The sequence below is a fragment of the Capra hircus genome, chromosome 2 (assembly GCF_001704415.2).
Source record: "Capra hircus breed San Clemente chromosome 2, ASM170441v1, whole genome shotgun sequence".
Lineage (NCBI taxonomy): Eukaryota > Metazoa > Chordata > Mammalia > Artiodactyla > Bovidae > Capra > Capra hircus.
In genome coordinates, this window is record NC_030809.1 from 122,169,575 (window position 1) to 122,189,976 (window position 20,402).

At 37.2% G+C, this 20,402-nt stretch overlaps 1 protein-coding gene across 4 annotated transcripts in view; it reads right to left on the reverse strand.

Annotated features, from left to right (window-relative positions):
* PDE1A (phosphodiesterase 1A) overlaps window positions 1-20,402 on the reverse strand; it is a 386,812-nt gene that overhangs the window by 276,166 nt on the left and 90,244 nt on the right. The window contains exon 1 of one of the 4 annotated variants that reach the window (XM_005675891.3): window positions 18,792-19,265. The exons of the other annotated variants lie outside the window; for them this stretch is intronic. Within the exon in view, the coding sequence (XP_005675948.1) occupies window positions 18,792-18,844 (53 nt within the window). The 5' untranslated portion in view covers window positions 18,845-19,265. Of the gene's footprint in view, window positions 1-18,791; window positions 19,266-20,402 lie in introns of those variants that run through there. 4 annotated transcript variants of the gene reach the window in all.

The window sequence follows — 20,402 nt, forward strand, 5'->3', positions numbered from 1 at the left end:
AATAAGAAAAGATGACATTTCAAAATGACAATTATTTTTATTTGTAGTAAGTTCATGAGGCACCCAGTTATTGAGATTTTTCACCTTTCCAATTTGTTTCAAATGCCATATGACCATAGAATGGTCAGCTGCTGAGTTCTTCAGTAACCTCTCATATAGTTATAAGAGGATTAGCTTCGATGACGGCTCTGAATTTGCTGTTGTCACCATTCAATGGCCTCCCATTATGCTCCTCATCTTCAAGGATCTCACCTCCTTTGCAAAACTTCTTGAACCACCACTGCACTATACATTTGTTAGCAGTTCCTGGGCCAAATGCGTTGTTCATGCTGTGAGTTGTCTCTTCTGTTTTATAACCCATTTTGGACTCAAATTTAAAAATTTGCTTGAATTTGCTTTTTGTCTACTAATAACAACATTACCATAGTCTAAAATAAATATAAAATAAACAGCAAGTTATAATAAGTCATTGGAAAAAACATAAAGTAAGAAAGGGGCATGAAAATGTTATATAACATAACCACATTTATTAAGAATGTATTCTAATATCAAATGGCAAATTTTAACAATGCAAAAGCTGCAATTACATTTACACCAACTTAATATTTTTCCCTCCAAAAAACAGATTTTTAGCACAACATTTTAGAAAAGCTATCACTATAAAGTAAAATATCTTAAAATAACAAAACATGGAATATTTATGGCACCCAAGAATGATCTTTTTTTCCCCTGTACTATACAGTAGATTTTCATTAGTTGTCTGTTTTATATATATCAATCTCAATTTCCCAGTTTTTTCCACCCTCCTCCCTGCCTTGATATCCATGATTGCTCTCTATGTCTTCGGCTCTATTTCTGTTTTATGAATAGGTTCATCTGTACTATTTTTTCTAGATTCCACATATATGCATTAATATATCAATATGATATTTGTTTTTCTCTTTCTGGTTTTCTTTGTCCTATAGGACACTGTCTATGTCCATCCCCATCTCTGCAAGTGGCCCCATTGTACAATCTGTACTACATTAAAGTTAACCTTAAAAATGCATTCCAATATACAGTAGGTACAGACAAATAATGTTTGATTCCACTTATACAAGGTACTTAGAATAGTCAAATTCACGGAGTCAGAAAGTATATTGGTAGATGCCAGGGACGAGGTGGGTGGGAGGAATTGGGACTTAGTGTTTCATGGAACAGAGTTTCAGTTTAGGAAAGTGAAAAATTCAGAACATGGATGATGGTAAGAATTGTACAACAATGTGAATGTACTTAGTGCCAGCAAAATGCTTAAAAAAGAGCACTGCCCTTAAATTCATGTTTAGTGAAATGTAGACTGTTTAATCTACAAATAACACCATTTTGAATAATAATGGCTTATGCTTGTGTAGAATCTCATGTCAAGGCCTTAAAAAAAATTTTTTTATGTACGTTATACTATCTGTTCACACGATATCCTTATGAAATAGAATGAAAACTATTTTATAGGTGAAGAAAGAAATTGACACTCAAGGGGTCACAATAAGTCAAAGGAAGAAACAGTGAAGAGTGCTATCATTAAGAACAAGCATTTAAGTGTGGCTTCCATTATAGCTTGCACCTTTATAACAAAAAACGTTAGGAGAATTTAATGTGGATGTCAAGGCAGTTATACAATCATTCCTTGAGGTATAACGCATTCTCATTTGACAGTGTAGTCATCCGAATCCTTTTTAAAAATTAGCTACTCACAATTATTTAATACACATGATATACATGAAGGTTTTCCTTTCTCGAGGTGAAGCAAGGGAAAAACAGAGCAAAAGTAAATTACTATGTGTTTTCTGAGCCACATGATTTACTGTGAGAACTATACAGTTTTGGCATGTCACATGTAAAGCCCTTACTAGGAATTTTAGGATATAAAATACTGTCTTTAGAAGAATTAAGCAGGAGGGAATAGAAAGGTAAAGTTCAGATGGTTACTCTGAAAATGTTTCTAAACAGAAGAGATTTGTTTCTACCATAATATAAACTTCATTTTGCTAGGTAGCAGAAAGAACCTTGCAGATAATGAAGCACAAGATGTGGGTAAAATGCAGGCAAATTTGTGTGTATAGTGATACCTGGGTGTGATAATCCACACATAGTTCCCGTCTGTTATTCCTTAATTTGGTCTCAGCCGTTTCAATAATGTGACATTGTTCATCACTTCTCAACCTTTTCAAAATATTTCTTTTCCTTTTTTTAAACTCACACCATCACAGTTATGTAATAGAACATTAACTATTCACTCAACAAGGCAACATTTTTTTTGCCTAAGTTTCTCTGTTGCTACTGAGTCGCTTCAGTCGTGTCCGACTCTGTCCGACTCTGTGCGACCCCAGAGATAGCAGCCCACCAGGCTCCCCCATCCCTGGGATTCTCCAGGCAAGAACACTGGAGTGGGTTGCCATTTCCTTCTCCAATGCATGAAAGTGAAAACTTTCTCTAAGAGTAGATAAAAAATGTTAACTATGAAGATATTTCTTGGGGTCAGATTCTATTCTAAGCAACATGAATAAGAGAAGAAATAATTAAAGGAAGAAAACAAGACTACCTGAAAAATAAAATGAATTTCAGAAAAATAAAAGAGCCATTTTTTTGAAAAAAATTTAGGGGAATAAAAATGTATAATTTGAAGCATTAATTTCTGGAGATTATTAATAAGCATCATATAGAAACAATATGATTTGGGCAATACTGGAGTAAAAAACTTGTTTTACGGCAAGAATTCTAATACTCCTTATAAATCTCTAAGAGGAGAATAAGTACGCCGGGCAGTATTTTCCAAACTTATTCAATGCTTTTGTTCAGAGTATCTCTGGGGAATAGTGCTCTACAGCAAAATAGCTTTTAGGACATACTGAGCTCAGGAGTTTGATTCATCAGTTTTGTCAGTTTTAACAACAGACCAGGGGAGCGACAGAACATCTTTACAAAATGAATGTAGTATGGACTTTGACTCACTAGCCCTAACCAAGCTTTCAGCTACAAGCCTTTTCCACATACAGAAGCTCAGTTCTATGCTAGCCTTTCAGAAACTCTCCCTACTGGCAAAAGGCGCTGCCACTCTTCTGTACCTTCGTATGCCCATGCCTTTGCTTACGCTGTGCCATCTTTTCGATGTCCTTTCTTTCTCCTCCTTGCCTGTCGAAAGGCTGCTACTGCTCAGCGTTCAACTGTTCCTGCCTCTCCTGTCACCGTCCTTCATGTATGCTTCTCTTAAAGGCAGAAGTTCTCAAATGTGACTGTATTCCTAATGCATTAGGAGTAATTACAGAGGTTTTAAAACACTTGTTCCTAAGTCTCTTCCAGCAATTTTGATAGAATAGGTGGGGATTTTTAATTCCCAAGTGACTGTAAAACAGCCAAAGCTGAGGACCACTGCTTTGGAGTCCATGGTAATTTGTCTCTGTATTTTATAGACCTACATCCTAAAAAAAGAGTTTAAGGTATTTCAGAGGAGAAACTTAGCCCTCTTCATATTCATAGGTCCCCTGTACACACAGAAATTTTTGAATGAAAAAATAAAATACCATATGCCCTCGCCTATGCATTTCTACAACAAAACAAAACAAGCTCATAGATACAGAGCAGAGGTTGGTGGTTGCCAGAGGTGGGGAGGGGAAGGGACATGTCACTTTAAATAAAATTAATTACCAGTTTATTTAATTAATAACATTCATTTCACCTGAAAAAAAATTTTATTTTTATAATTTCCAATGTTGACGCTAATCTTATTAAAACGTTTTCCAAATTACTCTGCTTTTCCATTCCTATTGTATGTAAATTATATCATTAAGGAAAGTGGCTCCCAATCTAGCTATGATCAGCAATAGACTGGGGAGCACATAAAAATAACCAAAGCTTTCTACTTCCAGACCTACAGAAGCAGACTCTCTGAGCTTAGGACTTCAGAAGTGTTTTATTTTAGTTTAGTTCAGTTCAGTCCAGTTTAGTTTTGTAAACAGTAATTCTAGTATCAATAGCAAACATTTATTCTGTGAATCACTGATTTAAGAGAGGAATTTTATAATGTGTTGCTTTTATGAAAACATTTACTTATTATTGTACTGTTTTGGAGGGTCCAGTAATAGAAAACAATATAAATCTATCTCATAAAAAATAGATCCTTTTTAAAAGAATATAATCATAAATCCCTAGAGAAGACACATTATTGATGACACTTTATTATTCAAATGCAAAAGGAAGTATTCTTTTATTTTACTATTTACAAGGCCTTTTTTCCAAGTCATAGTTTTAGTGGAACTGGAATAAAATTGCCCAAAATCATGTAATAAATTTTATTCAGCTTTTATTAAGATAACTAATTTTCTCCAAGTCTGTTAGCATGACACAGTAAAAATCAATTCTCCAAAAGGAATTAGGAAAGTATAGGCCATCATTATGGGTTTAACAGCTCATGTTTTAGGCAGTTAAGTGAAACTTTTTAAAGGTTTTTTGTGTGTGTTTTTTTTTTTTAAACTTTTTAAACCAGTAATTTCAGGCATGCTATAACCTGAAGTCAGGTGAGCCACATTTGGCCTATTAGCCACCTAATGGACAACTGGACTCACTCTTCTGTTTATATATACATATATATATATATATATATATATATATATATTTCCTATTCTCCTTGGTCACTCAGATAACTTTAATAGAGTGAAAGGAAAATTCAAATTATTGCTGTCTCTTCAATGGTTGAATGAACTATAGATGGACTAAAGGAAAGAAGAATCAGAAAGAGCATAAGTGCTTTCAGAGAGCATTAATTATATTAATCGACCCAGGCATATGGGTTTCTTTTTATTAATGCCATCCACCCGATTCTCGGATTGTCATGTAACTTTCTGATTTTTCCAATGGGAAGTAGAAAGGTGACTGAATCAGAGCCTTGAAAAGTGTGAGTTTATGCTTCTTCTCATGGATTCCTGTTAGTACCATGAGAACATGTCCAGGCTAATCTGCTGAAGGGATAAAAGGGACACACGGAGGAAACCCAAGTTGTAGTGATATAACCGAGGTCCTCCTAGACCAGCCAGCTCACAGCAAACTCATCATCTGGCCACAGATGCATGAGAAAGCTCCACTGAAATCTATCGAGTTGGACACTGATTACCGAACCTCTTGGCGTAATCTGTAGACTCACGTCATTTTAAGTCGCTATGCTTTGTGCGTGTGCTTAGTTGGGTCTGACGCCGTGTGACTCTGTGGATTACAGCCCACTAGGCTCCTCTGCCCATGGAATTTTCTAGGCAAGAATACTGGAGCGGGTTGCCATTTTCTGCTCCAGGGGATCTTCCCAACTCAGGGATCGAACCTGCATCTCCTGCATTGACAGGCAGATTCTTTACCACTGTGCCACCTGAGAAGCCCATTAGGAAGATTTATAAACATTAAAAGCAGACACAGTTGTCTTCAGTGTTTGAAAGGTTGTGCTGTTATAGGCAGCATTGGATCCTTTGAGTGCCAGTTCTAGTAAGAGGGAAAAAAAGATTGTATTGATAGAAAGACAGATTTCCATTTGACAAAGTGCCTTCTAACAAGTCATAGTTGTTCCAGGATAGGGCTATAGACATTGAATTCCCTGATTCTAGGATGATTCAAGATGGGGCTAAAATGAATCTATTTTATTCATTTAATCATTATATGTTTCTTCATCTATCCCTTTAGTGACACAAAATTATGTACTGATTATCAGTAGAAGTGTGCTGTAGATTATAGTGGTTTTCTCATTCTTTAACTGGCATTAGAAACAAGAGCCATGGGCCCATTCCTCTAGTCATCCTCTTGGATATAGTTGCCAGAATTCTCAGTCAAGATTTACCCTCATAATTCACCCTGAAAATGGAGACATAACCAATATGTGGACCTAAGGAAACAAATTATTCTTTGTGCTATCATTCATTCATTTTAAAAGTCATCAGCTACCAGACTGCAGTTGGATTTTGTCTAGTCTATCAGTGTTTTTTAAAAATGTGAGACCAAACGCTTTTTGCTTTTCATCTATCACAGTTCCCAACACTTTCTATTTCAAACATTTATAATACTGACCTGGTTTTTTAGGTATTTAAGTTTAAAGACTGGGTAAGTTCTTACTTTTCATACTGTTCATTGGGGTCTCAAGGCAAGAATACTGAAGTGGTTTGCCACTCCCTTCTCCAGTGGACCATGTCTTGTCAGAACTCTCCACCATGACCCGTCCGCTTTGCGTGGTCCTACATGGCAGGGCTCATAGTTTCACTGAGTTAGGAAAGGCTGTGGTCCATGTGATTAGTTTGGTTAGTTTTCTGTGACTGTGGTTTTCATTCTGTTGGCCCTCTGATGGATAAGGATAAGAAGCTTATGGAAGCTTCCTGATGGGAGAGACTGACTGAGGGGGAAACTGGGTCTTGTTCTGAAAGGCAGTGCCATCCTCAGTAAATCTTTAATCCAATTTTCTGTTGATGGGCAGGGTTGTGCTCACTTCTTGTTGTTTGAAGTGAGGCCAAACTATGGTGGAGGCATGAAGATAAAGGCGACCTCCTTCAAAAGGCCCCAAGCATGCACTGCTGCGCTCAGTGCCCCCGACCCTGCAGCAGGCCACCTCTGGCGCACACCCCTGCCAGAGACTCCTGGACACTCACAGGAAACTCTGGGTCAGTCTCTTTTGGGGCCACTGCTCCCTTCTCTTGGGTCCTGCTGCACACAAGCTTTTTGTTTGTGCCCTTCAAGAGTCTGATTCCCCAGTTCTGCGTAAGTTCTGGCAGCTCTATCATGAAGTAATGGTGACCTCCTCCAAGAGGGCTTATGCCATAACTCACATCTGCTGCACCCAGCGCCCCTGCGCACTGCTGTCCCATACCTCTGCAGGAGACACTCAAATACAGTTCTGGCTCAGTATCTGAACAGTATGAAAAGGCAAAAAGATAGGACACTGAAAGATGAACTCCCCAGGTCAGTAGGTGCCTAATGTGCTACTGGAGATCAGTGGAGAAGTAACTCAAGAAGAGTGAAGAGACGGAGCCAAACAAAAACAACACCCAGTTGTGGATGGGACTGGTGATGAAAGTAAAGTCCCATGCTGTAAAGAGCAATACTGCATAGGAACCTGGAATGTTTGGTCCATGAATCAAGGCAAATTGGAAGTGGTCAAACAGGAGATGGCAAGAGTGAACGTAGATATTCTAGGAATCAGCGAACCAAAATGGACTGGAATGGGTGAATTTAACTCAGATGACCATTCTATCTGCTACTGTGGGCAAGAGTCCCTTAGAAGAAATGGAGTAGCAATCATAGTCAACAAGAGAGTCCAAAATGCAGTACTTGGATGCAATCTCAATAACAACAGAATGATCTCTGTTCGTTTCCAAGGCAAACCATTCAAAATCACAGTAACCCAAGTCTAGCCCCAACCAGCAATGCTGAAGAAGCTGACATTGAATGATTCTATGAAGAACTACAAGACCTTCTAGAACTAACACCCAAAAAGATATCCTTTTCATTATCGGGGACTGGAATGCAAAAGTAGGAAGTGAAGAAACACCTGGAGTAACAGGCAAGTTTGGCCTTGAAGTACAAAATGAAGCAGGGCAAATACTAACAGAGATTTGCCAAGAGAACTCACTGGTCAGAGCAAACACCCTCTTCCAACAAGACAAGTGACAACTTTACACATGGACATCACCAGATGGTCAATACCAAACACAGATTGATTATATTCTTTGCAGCCAAAGATGGAGAGGCTCTATACAATCAGCAAAAATAAGACTGGGAGCTGACTGTGGCTTAGATCATGAACTCCTTATTGCCAAATTAAGACTGAAATTGAAGAAAGTAGGGAAAACCACTAGACCATCATGTATGACCTAAATCAAACCCTTTTCCATTATACAGTGGAAGTGACAAATATATTCAAGGGATTAGACCTGATAGAAAGCCTGAAGAACTATGCATGGAAGTTCATAAATATGTACAAGAGGCAGTGATCAAGACCATCTCTAAGAAAAAGAAAAGCAAAAAGGCAAAATGGTTGTTGAGGAGGCCTTACAAATAGCTGAGAAAAGAAGAGAAGCTAAAGGCAAAGGAGAAAAGGCAAGATATACTTATTTGAATGCAGAGTTCCAAAGAATAGCAAGGAGAGATAAGAGAAAGGCTTCCTCAGTGATCAGTTCAATGAAATAGAAGAAAACAATAGAATGGGAAAGACTAGAGATCTCTTCAAGAAAATTAGAGATATCAAGGGAATATTTCATGCAAAGATGGGAACAATAAAAGACAGAAACAGTATGGACCTAACAGAAGCAGAAGATATTTAGAAGAGGTAGCAAGAATACACAGAAGAACTATACAGACGTTGTGGGGAGGGAGGTGGGAAGGGGGTTCATGTTTGGGAACGCATGTAAGAATTAAAGATTTTAAAATTAAAAAAAATAAAATAAAATAAAATAAAATAAATTAAAAAAAAAAAAAAGAACTATACAGACAATATCGTCATGACCCAGATAACCACAATGGTGTGATCACTCACCTAAAGCCAAGCATCTTGGAATACAAAGTCAAGTGGGCCTTAGGAATCATTACTAAGAACAAAACTAGTGGACATGATGGAATTCCAATTGAGCTGTTTCAAATCCTAGAAGATGATGATGTGAAAGAGATGCACTCAATATGCCAGCAAATTTGGAAAACTCAGCAGTGGCCACGGGACTGGAAAAGGTCAGTTTTCATTCCAGTTCCAAAGAAAGGCAATGCCAAAGAATGCTCAAACTACTGCACAATTGCAATCATCTCACACACTAGCAAAGTAATGTTCAAAATTCTCCAAGCCAGGCTTCAACAGTACATAAACCGTGAACTTCCAGATGTCCAAACTGATTTAGAAAAGGCAGAGGAACCAGAGATCAAATTGCCAACATCTATTGGTTCACTGAAAAAGCAAAAGAGTTCCAGAAAAACATCTACTTCTGGTTTTTGTTTTTTTTTTTACTATGCCAAAGCCTTTGACTGCATCAAAGTTTCATTCTTCAAGAGATGGGAATACCAGCCCATCTGACCTGCCTCATGAGAAATCTGTATACAGGTCAGGAAGCAACAATTAGAAATGGACATGAAACAACAGGCTAGTTCCAAATCAGGAAAGGAGTATGTCAAGGCTGTATACTGTCACCTGCTTATTTAACTTACATTCAGAGTACATCATGAGAAATGCTGGGCTGAATGAAGCACAGGCTGGAATCAAGATTTCCAGGGGAAATATCAATAACCTCAGGTACACAGATGACACCACCCTTATGGCAGAAAGTGAAGAAGAACCAAAGAACCTCTTGATGAAAGCAAAAGAGGAGAGTGAAAATGTTGGCTTAAAACTCAACATTCAGAAAACTAAGATCATGGCATTCAGTACCATTACTTCATGGCAAATAGATGGGGAAACAGTGGAAACAGTGTCAGACTTTATTTTTTTGGGCTACATAATCAGTGTAGATGGTGACTGTAGCCATGAAATTAAAAGACACTTGCTCCTTGGAAGATAAACTATGACCATCCTAGACAGCATATTAAAAAGCAGAGACATTACTTTGCCAACAAAAGTCCATCTAGTCAAAGGTATGGTTTTTCCAGTAGTCATGTGTGGATGTGAGAGTTGAACTATAAAGTAAGCTGAGCACCAAAGAATTGATGCTTTTGAACTGTGGTGTTGGAGAGTCCCTTGGACAGCAAGGAGATCCAACCAGTCCATCCTAAAGGAAATCAGTCCTGAATATTCACTGGAAGGACTGATGCTGAAGCTGAAACTCCAATACTTTGGCCACCTGATAGGAAGAGCTGATTCATTAGAAAAGACCCTGATGCTGGGAAAGACTGAAGAGAGGAGAAGGGGACAACAGAGGATGAGATGGATGGATGACATCACCGACTCAGTGGACATGAGTTTGAGCAAGCTTTGGGAGTTGGTGATGGACAAGGAAGCCTGGCATGCTGCAGTCCGTGTGCTCACAGAGAGTCAGACACAACTGTGAGACTGAACTGAACTGAAGTTCTTACTTATGACTCACATTCTATCAAAAGTTCTCGGAAATACAGAGATTCAGTATGGATTCTACCCTCAGGAATCCTACAGTTTTGGAGAACAGGTCATCTTAGATAACTGTAAGAGATTGAAATAAAACACTCAGTGAAAGAGAGACAGAGAAAATGAGATGGGTCACAGAATTAGGAACAATTGGATGCAGCTGGATTGTGAAGCCAACACGTAATTAGTGGGCAGAGAAATTACAGACTTCTTTTTATGTTGTTTCTGAAAGACATCACCACTGGAATTATTATAAGCATTTGAAATCTTCATTAGAGATTGACAACAAACAGATGGTCCAGATTGTCACATGTCCCTGCTTTCATCCAAATTTTAATTTAATGATACAATTTTAAAAGTTACTTGACCTATTAGAATTTTCTTTTCATTCCTTAATTAGGACTCAGAAAATCGCCACATTTGTATGTTGAAGATACAATCTTATTGTTTTTTATTACCAATGGTCTTTAAACAATTTGTTCTAAGCTCTTTGATCCTTTAAAGTGTCAAATTAAATATTCATATTTTTGAAGCTGAAGTGATGATTTTCATAATAAAAGTCCATGACTTTCAATGCCTACCAAACACTTGGTTAATGAATATGTCATTAATATTTAAATATCTGTTTTGATTTAATAATCAATATGTCTAAAAATATCATCTTAAGATCCTAAAAGCTAGAGTCACCAAAATAGCAAAAATGGACACAAATCTGACTCAGAATTAATGCTTCTTCATAACAAAAATATGACTCTAACAAAGCACACTTGGGATGTTTCAAAGATAACTCTGGAAGCTTTACCATCTTTTCGTTCAAAAGACTTGCCCCTACACCTGCAGCAGCTCCAATTCAGGAAATGTTGGATTTTGCTCAATTAAAGATCATGTCCAAGTGGACTTAATCAAATATATAAATAAACTGAAGTTTTCCCATGAGAACTATCAAAATTATGTCATGTCGAGTCACAGAACCAGAGACTAGGTTTATAAATAATGCAGACTTCTTTAACCTTGTTCTCTGTAAACCAACAGGTCATTTTTAAGCTTACTATTATTTTTTCATTGCTACTATTATTATTTTTCATTGCTTTTTACCTGAACACTATAAGTAATAGGCTGATTATTTCAAATAAAAAATTTTCAAGATGATATAAACCATAAAATTATCCCCACTAGATCATTTTACCTGCATAATCTTGATTTTCCTCATTTCAAACATTACAAACATTTGAAAAGCAGTTTCTAAACAATACCAATATCCAAGATAAATGCAAACAGCACCAAGCATCTCTATCTTAGAAAATAGGACTTGCATAGCTCCCTAGTGAGAAGTGCTGTCTTATGTTTTATCTATTCGTTGCTCTTGGATCCATGTGTGTGTGTATATGTTAGTCACTCATTCGTGTCCAACTTTTTGCAACCCTATGGACTATAGCCCTCCAGGCTCCTTTGTCCATGGAATTTTCCAGGCAAGAATACTGGAGTGGATTGCCATTCCCTTCTCCAGGGGATCTTCCCAACTCAGGGATTGAATCTGGGTATCTTCTGTTACAGGCAGATTCTTTACCATCTAAGGCACCAGGGAAGTCCTATATTCAAAATTATTATTTATAAATTTAATACTTCCTCATGATGTTGCCCTGAAGATTATATGCTGGTATCTTGTTTAAAAATATGCTAAGATTCTGATGAATGGTAGCTCTTGGTATTAATTTTAATATCTACTGCTGCTATTGCCACTAGTTATAAGTTTATTGGAAATAATTTAAATTTTTGTAAATTGTGGATGAAGTAATACTATGTGAGTAGATTACTCATTGCCTGACTTCAAAATGTTTACCAAATCACAGTTTATTTGTGATGACCGCTTAAAAATTAGAGCTAATTTTATCACAACTGGAAAAAAAAAAAGGGCTCAACAATGTCTAAGATGTTTTCTTGATAAATATTTCCTGCCTTACATTCAAATGTATTTGTTGTTTTACTCTGACCTTCATAATTTATTTTGAAGATTAATTTGTAATTATTTCTTCCTTAAAAGTCACACAATGACTTATGACTAGCAGCAACAGTATCTTGACAACAAAAATATTAATAAATGTCTTATAAAATATATTTGTTCTATTAATTAGCATTGTGTCTGATAATGTCATAAATTTTAAATTCATATCATTATGTCTATTTTCCAAAAGTATTTTTCACTTTCATAGCAAGTAGAAATAAATGCAATTATTTTGTTCTATCAATTGTCACTTACTTTAAAATTATCATTTATTAAAGAAAACCCTTGAACCTAAATTTCCAGTATATGACTATATAACCATTGCAAGTCAATTCAATTTCCTTTTTCTCTCTTAAATAAATGAATTCACAATCACTTGTCTTAAAAACAAAAACTGGCAAAATATGTTCATATATATAAAGTTGTTGGAGAAGCCAATGGCACCCCACTCCAGTACTCTTGCCTGGAAAATTCCCATGGATGGAGGAGCCTGGTAGGCTGCAGTCCATGGGGTCACTAAGAGTCGGACACAACTGAAGTGACTTAGCAGCAGTAGCAGCAGCATATAAATTTGTATTAAGTTTTGGATTTGATTTACCTAGACCTTTTTCTTAGGAGAAAATACATTTCATAAAAGAAAAGGTATTTAACATACTTTACTACTACCATAGTTAATAAATTTTTTCTATGTAATTTTCACTCTGATGACTTTGTACTATATACATTTCTATCTGAATCACACATTTTGGGTGGGTGTGTATGTGTGTTGGAGAAGGAAATGGCACCCCACTCCAGTACTCTTGCCTGGAAAATCCCACGGATGGAGAAGCCTGGTAGGCTGCAGTCCATGGGGTCACTAAGAGTCGGGCACGACTGAGAGACTTCACTTTCATTTCTCACTTTCATGTATCGGAGAAGGAAATGGCAACCCACTCCACTGTCCTTGGTTGGAGAATCCCAGGGATGGGGCTGCCGTCTATGGGGTCGCACAGAGTCGGACACGACTGAAGCGACTTAGCAGCAGCAGCAGTGTATGTGTGTGCACTCAGTCGTGTTTGACTCTTCTCGACTCCATGGACTGCAGCCCACTAGGCTCCGCTGTCCATAGCATTTCCCAGGCAAGAATACTGGAGTGGGTTGCCATTTCCTCCTCCAGGGGATCTTCCCAACCCAAGGATTGAACCTGCGTCTCCTGAGTCTCCTGCATTGGCAGGCAGATTCTTTACCACTGAGCCATGGGGGAAGCCCCAATATATTATACTACTCCACCAGTTAATTTTTTGTATGTAATTTTCACTCTGATGACTTTGTACTAAAATTTCTGGCTAACGTACACATTTTTTGTTGAGGAAGTGTTAAAAAGAAATTGAAGCACAGAATATCATAAATATATATTTATGAGATGAAAATGCCAATATCAATAATGTATTAACAATACAATTTCTTTAAACTTTGAAGTGAGTTTACATTTTATATTACTTAGTCCCATTTTCTATTATTCCCAAAACACTGAAGTAAATGGCTCTGAAACACTGAGTAGAAAACTTCCGAGAAAACTATTGTAAATTGGCAAAGTGGTCAGGTGTTCCACCTTATTACTGTTCAAAATTTTTTTTTAGAAAATCAGTAATATTACTGATTATTTATTCCTATCTGAAAGTCAGGAATGTGGTGTCACCTCTGCAACTTCTGAACTAGCTTTGACAGCGATGTTAACACACTGAGCTTAAATGTGGGACTGAAAAAATGATTACACTCCAAAAGGTATACAATTTTAAATATGTAATAGATATTTTATGCTATTTCTCTATAAAGCATAGATCACAACCTTGAAACAAGAATTCAGACCCAGCAATAGGGTACTAATCATCTCCATTAGGTACACAAACAAAATTAGGGCTGCCTTTCTTTTCCTAGGCATCTCACTGCTTTCCACATCTCCATGTGAAGAGAATATGCCTGCCAAAAACACACTCAGAACTCCTCTGCTAACAGCCACTTGTAAAAATAAAACTTTGAAAAGGCATAAAGAGAAGAAACAGCATGTTCTAAATGCTGTGAAGAACCCAACATGATTTTCATTGGTCTTGGGCCCTGACAGCCATTCGACCTGTACTTTACTGTCTCAGCTCCTGGATGCACAGACCAGTTCTCAGTTCTAGGGCTCAGGAAGAACCATCTGCACGATTTCATTTGTGGCTTTTTCGTGCTACTTCTAATGAAAAGTCACCACAAAAATAACATCCACTTTTGAACGCTGAGAGAGGTTCAAAAGGTTGTTGGTTCCAAAGAACACTAAATAAGGCTTAACATGTAAGAAAAAAGTTTCCATTTATTTTTTAAATTCATTTTTCCTACATACTTACAGAAAGACTTTGAAGCAACAAACAGGAAAAAAAGATGCATATATAGTAAAATTTGATTAAAAAAAATAAAATATCAAATCAAGCTGGGGGAGATAATTATAACAAAAACCCAGACTTACATATTTCATAGCAGTGTAATTCAGGTAAGAATTATTTTCACTCATGAAGTTTTATTAGGAGAAATAGATTTTTCTTGGTATCAAAGTTTAAGATTGAGTAATATTCTGGAAATACAGAAAGTTCACTCAGCAATATGAGCATGCAATAAGATAGAAGTATCTTCAGCAATTGTTTTACTGAAGTTAGACAAAAGTACTTCATCTGAAATATGCTATATATTGATGAATCTTTTTATATAAAAAGATTAATTGTAATTACTACATGATCAAACTTTGTGGTAACACAGAAAAAGAAGTTTTTAAACGTCTAAAGAATGTGTGTATCAGAGAGCTCTAATATCAAGTGCTGATTCAAATCTTAGATTTTTAAACATCCATACAAATTCATTTTCTAAGTGCTGAGGAACATACTCAGTGTTGTTGACAGAAAACGCATTAATATATGTTTTGTAATAGTGTTTCCTTCCTGGAAAATTATAAGCCTAAAGTGTTTCTCTTGAGTAAACGGAGAGTGATTTCTCTGTACAAGTCTGAGCTGTAAGAACATCTGCAGAGTGAACCACAAAATGTGTCTGAGATGCATCATTTCTACATGCTCCGGGCTGAACAATCTCATTTATCCCAAAGCAACATGCAAAATGTATGAAGCGCGCGCACACAGACTCAGCCTTGGCCATAAAAGAAGCCCTGCCTTTGTTCCTTGCTTCACAGATCTGAGATGAAAATGTGTATCTAAATTTTCCATGGAAGACTTTTAAAACATGGATTTCATAACCTAACTGTGCGAAATGATTTGGGAATCGGCACTGTGGGAGACCAAGACATTCGTAGAGACAATTTCTAAATAGTATATAAGGCTCCTCCCGGCCTTCCCAATAGCATATCAGCCATGGAATTTCAATATTCATCATCTCCTCTAAAACCTCTCAACTAATTTTTTACACTTGATGGATGATCTTTATTATTTGAAATTTAGGGAGATCATGCTGATGAAAAATTGATATTAATTCTGTCTCAAAAATTAAATGTAAAAGAAAATCTTTCTCTTAGCTGAAACTAAGACAACATTGTAAAACAACTGTCCTCCAATAAAAACTAATTAAAAATTAGAAAATGAAGGAAATATAACATTAAAAAATAATAATAATATTAAAAATATTGCTCTTATCTTTCTCAGTTCACTTAGGGGCCAGAATTAATTTTCACTGAAATTTGTCTTTTCCATTATAATTCCCCAGGATGTTGTTATCTTCTTTTTGGTACCCATCACCTGCCTTTGTTATGGCTACCTTGATATACACTAGATGATATGTTTTGTAAGGGCAGGTAAGGTTGTTTTTTGTTATTGTGTCTGGCCTCTCCAATGGTGCATGCATACTCAGTTGTGTCTGACTCTTTGTGACCCCACTGACTGTAACCCACTCTGTCCTTGGAATTTTCCAGGCAAGAATACTGGAGTGGGTTGCTGTCAACTACTCCAGGGGATATTCCTCACCCAAGTATCAAACCTGCATCTCTTGCATTTCCTGAATTGGCAGGTGGATTCTTTACCACTGGCGGCCTCCCCAATGCCTCCCCCTAGATATGGTCATGTCTAATCGAGAAGAGAATGACAGGTGAATTGAATTAAAGTTGTGGTTCAATTGCAGAAGAAAGTAGCCTGTATATAGAAATTTGAATGGTGTCAATATGTCAGATGTTTTTAAAAAAAAGAAACCTAGGCTGATCTCTTAGAGGCTAAAATTTTAAATGAGTTTTTAATAAAAAATAGCAAAGATATTTCACAAAATTTCTATTAAACTTGTAATTAGCACACATGAAACAATCTAGCACAGATTTGCTTACAGATTGAGAACAGGTGTGCAAATCTCTTAGGAAGTGGGGTGCACACACACTGTACATATTGAGAAGGAAAAGTCTGTACCTGGGACTCTGACCAGAAAAGGAAGCCTAGAAAGATGCCTCAGTGTGAAAGGCTGGACAGCTCAGGGGAAGGCCAAGGGAACAGGGGCGCTGGGAAAGGAGGCTAACAAAGAAAATAAAGTGGGACTTGGGCTAAGAGCCAAGGTGCCAAGAGAGAGAGTATCAGTCGTTCAGTCATGTCCAGCTCTTTGCGACCACATGGACTGGGTCTGTAGCCCACCAAGCTCTCTATCCATGGAATTCTCCAGGCAAGAATACTGGAATGGGGTTGCCATTCCTTTCTCCAGGGGATCTTCCTGACCCAGGGATAGAATCCAGGCCTCCTGCATTGCTGGCAGATTCTTTACTGCCACCAGATTAAAAAATGGTGGCTCTCTAGTCTGAGCCACCAGAGAAGCCCAAAGATGCTGAAGGAAAGCTTAACCCATTTCTCAGCTTGCCCAGAAGCACAATTAGCTATTAGAAAGCCCATGCTGCATTTCACGAAAGAACAGCCTAAAACTTTCTCTGAGAAAGTATGTCTAGTCATTTGGATCTTTTAAGATACTCTCCACCCTCCTTTCCTTCATAACAGTCATATCCTGATAAAAGCAAAGCCAGCTGTCAATATGCCAGTAGACCCATGATCCCATATCTGGCCTTAATCTGTTTTCAATCGGGAACCCATTTCAGCACTTGCTTTAAATAATTGCCTGGGTAAACGTATATCCTCTTTGGTAGCTGTGTTTTCTCTTCTAGGTCATCAGTATCATGAAACAATCATTTGAATCTACCAAACCGTATTCTAATCATCTGGACAAAGAATCCCACCTTCCACAAAGTATCCTCTCTTTATATGAAAGAGAAGCACACTTGAATTGCAATTCCCCTGAGAGTGGCACCTTAACATATAATTTGTCAGGAGGGGACAAGGATTTGGCATTAAACCCGTGAGCGACCACCTGCAGGAACAGTTCCACAATGGAATAACACACTTAAGCTGATGGCTGAGTGGATCTGATTTTATCCAATATGGCCCTGCCTTCCTGAACTTCTGTAGGTACCCTCTTTAAGTGATGTCTCAGTGGGGTTGAGTTTGGAATTGTCTGTGCAACTTTCATGCCTCCTTGAAGTCACACATGCACTTGGAAAGAAAATAGTAGTGAACTGCACAGGAACTGAAAGAACGTTTCCAGCTCCTGCCATAGGAAACATGGGAGGTGAATACACCTTTTGGATTTTTGGTTAAATTTACAAATGCATATTTAAATAGACACATAATGTTAAATCTGTAATGTAGCTTCGAAAATATCTTCAAAAGATTTTAAAACAGATTTGAGCTAACATTTTAAGCCTTATGAAAGTATATTGATATTACTAGCAATATTGTAGTAATGATTAATTAATACATAAGAATGGAAACATTTTATGTATAATTCTATTCTTTGAAGGCCCACTCTTATTATTTAACAACCACACAATGTAGGAATTTCATCCATAAACTTCTACAATCCTGTAGTTAATTCAAGATCAACAGCCAGTGACTACAACTTAACATTTAGTATTGTTAACATGTGATATCTTTGCTATATTTAAGATATTATTTGCGGAGAGGCCCAAATTTGATATATGGTTAACTTTAATTCCAAATTCTGGATTCTAAATTACATAACAGGTAACTAAAGGATCAAGACAGAAGAAATTGCTGTCTCTTAGTGAAAGAGTCTCTCCCCACTCAAAATAAAACCTTAGCCCAATCTGTTATGCGAGATCTACATTCTGCTTGGCCAAAGATCCCACCCCAGTGCAAAATATCTCCTATTGCGCTGCTGTTTCCTTAACTGCTATACAGATACTTCTAAATTAGCTGTAAAATGTACATAGTATAGTACAATAGCCATCAAGTTCAAATTTGTCTCCCCATACATTACTGCAAAGAAGCGTAGCATTCACAGCACTAAAATACTACTTCTGAGAGAAATCAGTTGAAAGAACCACACATTTCCCATTTACAGGGCTATGCAGCCACTAGAAACAGCGAGGGATTGCATAATGTTTCAGAAGTTTTTCTAGTGCTATGTCACTGAACTACATGAAAAGCTAATACGTTTTTAAAATACATTTTGAAAAACTGATAAAAGCTTGTGCATAGGGTTTCAGAAAATAAAAAATAAAAGAACTCCTTCAATATGCATGAAGTTACACTTTAGGCACAGTCTTTATTGCTTTGTTATAACTTAGTGCCAGAATTCACAAGTTAAGGATGAAAAAGAAATTATTTTTCCTGATAGCCCTGGAGCTATCTAGGATACATCATGACTTACCTAAAGATGGGTCTTTGGAGATGTTTCCTCCTGATTGTGACATGGTCATCCATTTAAAGGTGAAAGTTTAGCTTGCTCCTGGAAACCACTCCAGAAATCCAGGGAGAGAATGTGGAAGCTTATCCTGATCTATTGCCCTGAAGGAGCCCAGAAGGCAAAACTAGTTTCCTCTTTCTCTTTTTGGGTGCTGGGAGAAAACTTCCCTGCTCTCTGCCAGCTGAGCAATGTGTCCATAGAGGCCACATAAGACAGGCACGATGGGGCACTCCCCCACAGAGCAGGGTGTGCAAAAACACCAAGAGTCACGTTGACATGGGCAAGAGAAGTGCACGGGACCCCCGGAAACGGAACAAAACAAACAGAAACCTTCCTACCCCTGTGGCACCCAGGTAGGAGCTTCCTAAGTTATCGCAGCCATGAGAGCACTCCTTCCACATGCTGGTCAAGCTCGGAAAAGCTAAGTCCCTCCCTGTCTTTAAAACAGCCCGTTCAGAGGCTCAACTTTTTTTCTTCAAAATAAAAGTTGTACAGCTGGTTCAGCAGTCCCATGTGAGTACCCTCAGAAAGTTTGTTCTGTTAAAATAAGAACTGTATACAAATTAATGCAGAAAGATGGGCTGAAGCTGCATGGCTGGCTTTGCTCTGAGAGATTATAATTATTTTACAATCTTGCTTTTATTCATGCTGGATGAAGTGTGGAGATAACTCATCATTTTTGGCACTCATAACCTAATAACCTACACTTGGCTAAAGTCAAAGATACCATTTCAACTGATAGAAGCCCTGTGAAGCTAGCCAGAGCTACAAAAGTTAGAAAAACAAAAATTGCTCAATTCCATCAGTGACACTGTACCCAAATGCAGCTTTTCAACTAAGAAAGGACACTGCAAAAAGATATGGAAACACACACACACCACATTTTTTTTTAATTCCCAAAACTCCCTAGGAACCTAAGGTTTTTATATTATAAAATAAAATTTTAATTTATGGAAAAAAAAAGGAAGAAAAGTAAGTATAAGAGAGAAGTTGAGGTTTTTATATTATAAAATAAAATTTTAATTTATGGATATAAAAAGGAAGAAAAGTAAGTATAAGAGAAAAGTTGTAAACAACTGAAAATAAACATTAAAATTTGTTTTACTTGGAAGACAGACTCACACTCCAGAGACTTTTGTTCAAGTTACAAATAAGGTGAATACTCATATTTTAATATAACATTCTGGAGACATTCTTGTATCTAAATCACTAACATATTTCTTCTCAATCGCTAATGTCATGAGATTCCAGGCTAGAGGTTTGTTAGGAAAAAAAAAAATCTCAAATCATGATTAAATGCTTTAAAAGTACATGTGTTAAAAGGAGGATAAGCTGAGAAACACACTGAATGATCCATAAAAATAAGATTTAAATGTCACAGAGGGGGATATGCTCTATATGATAGCAGTGTGTAGATCTTAGCAGCCTCCAGATATGTCCACAGAAGCAAGAACACCTTTTTATTTTCCTCCCACAGGAGAGACAAAGAAAAAGAGAATTAAAAATAAATCACTGATTACATTGAGCAGTCCTAATCCATGCTAGGAAATGGAATCAGTCTGAGAAAGAAAGCAT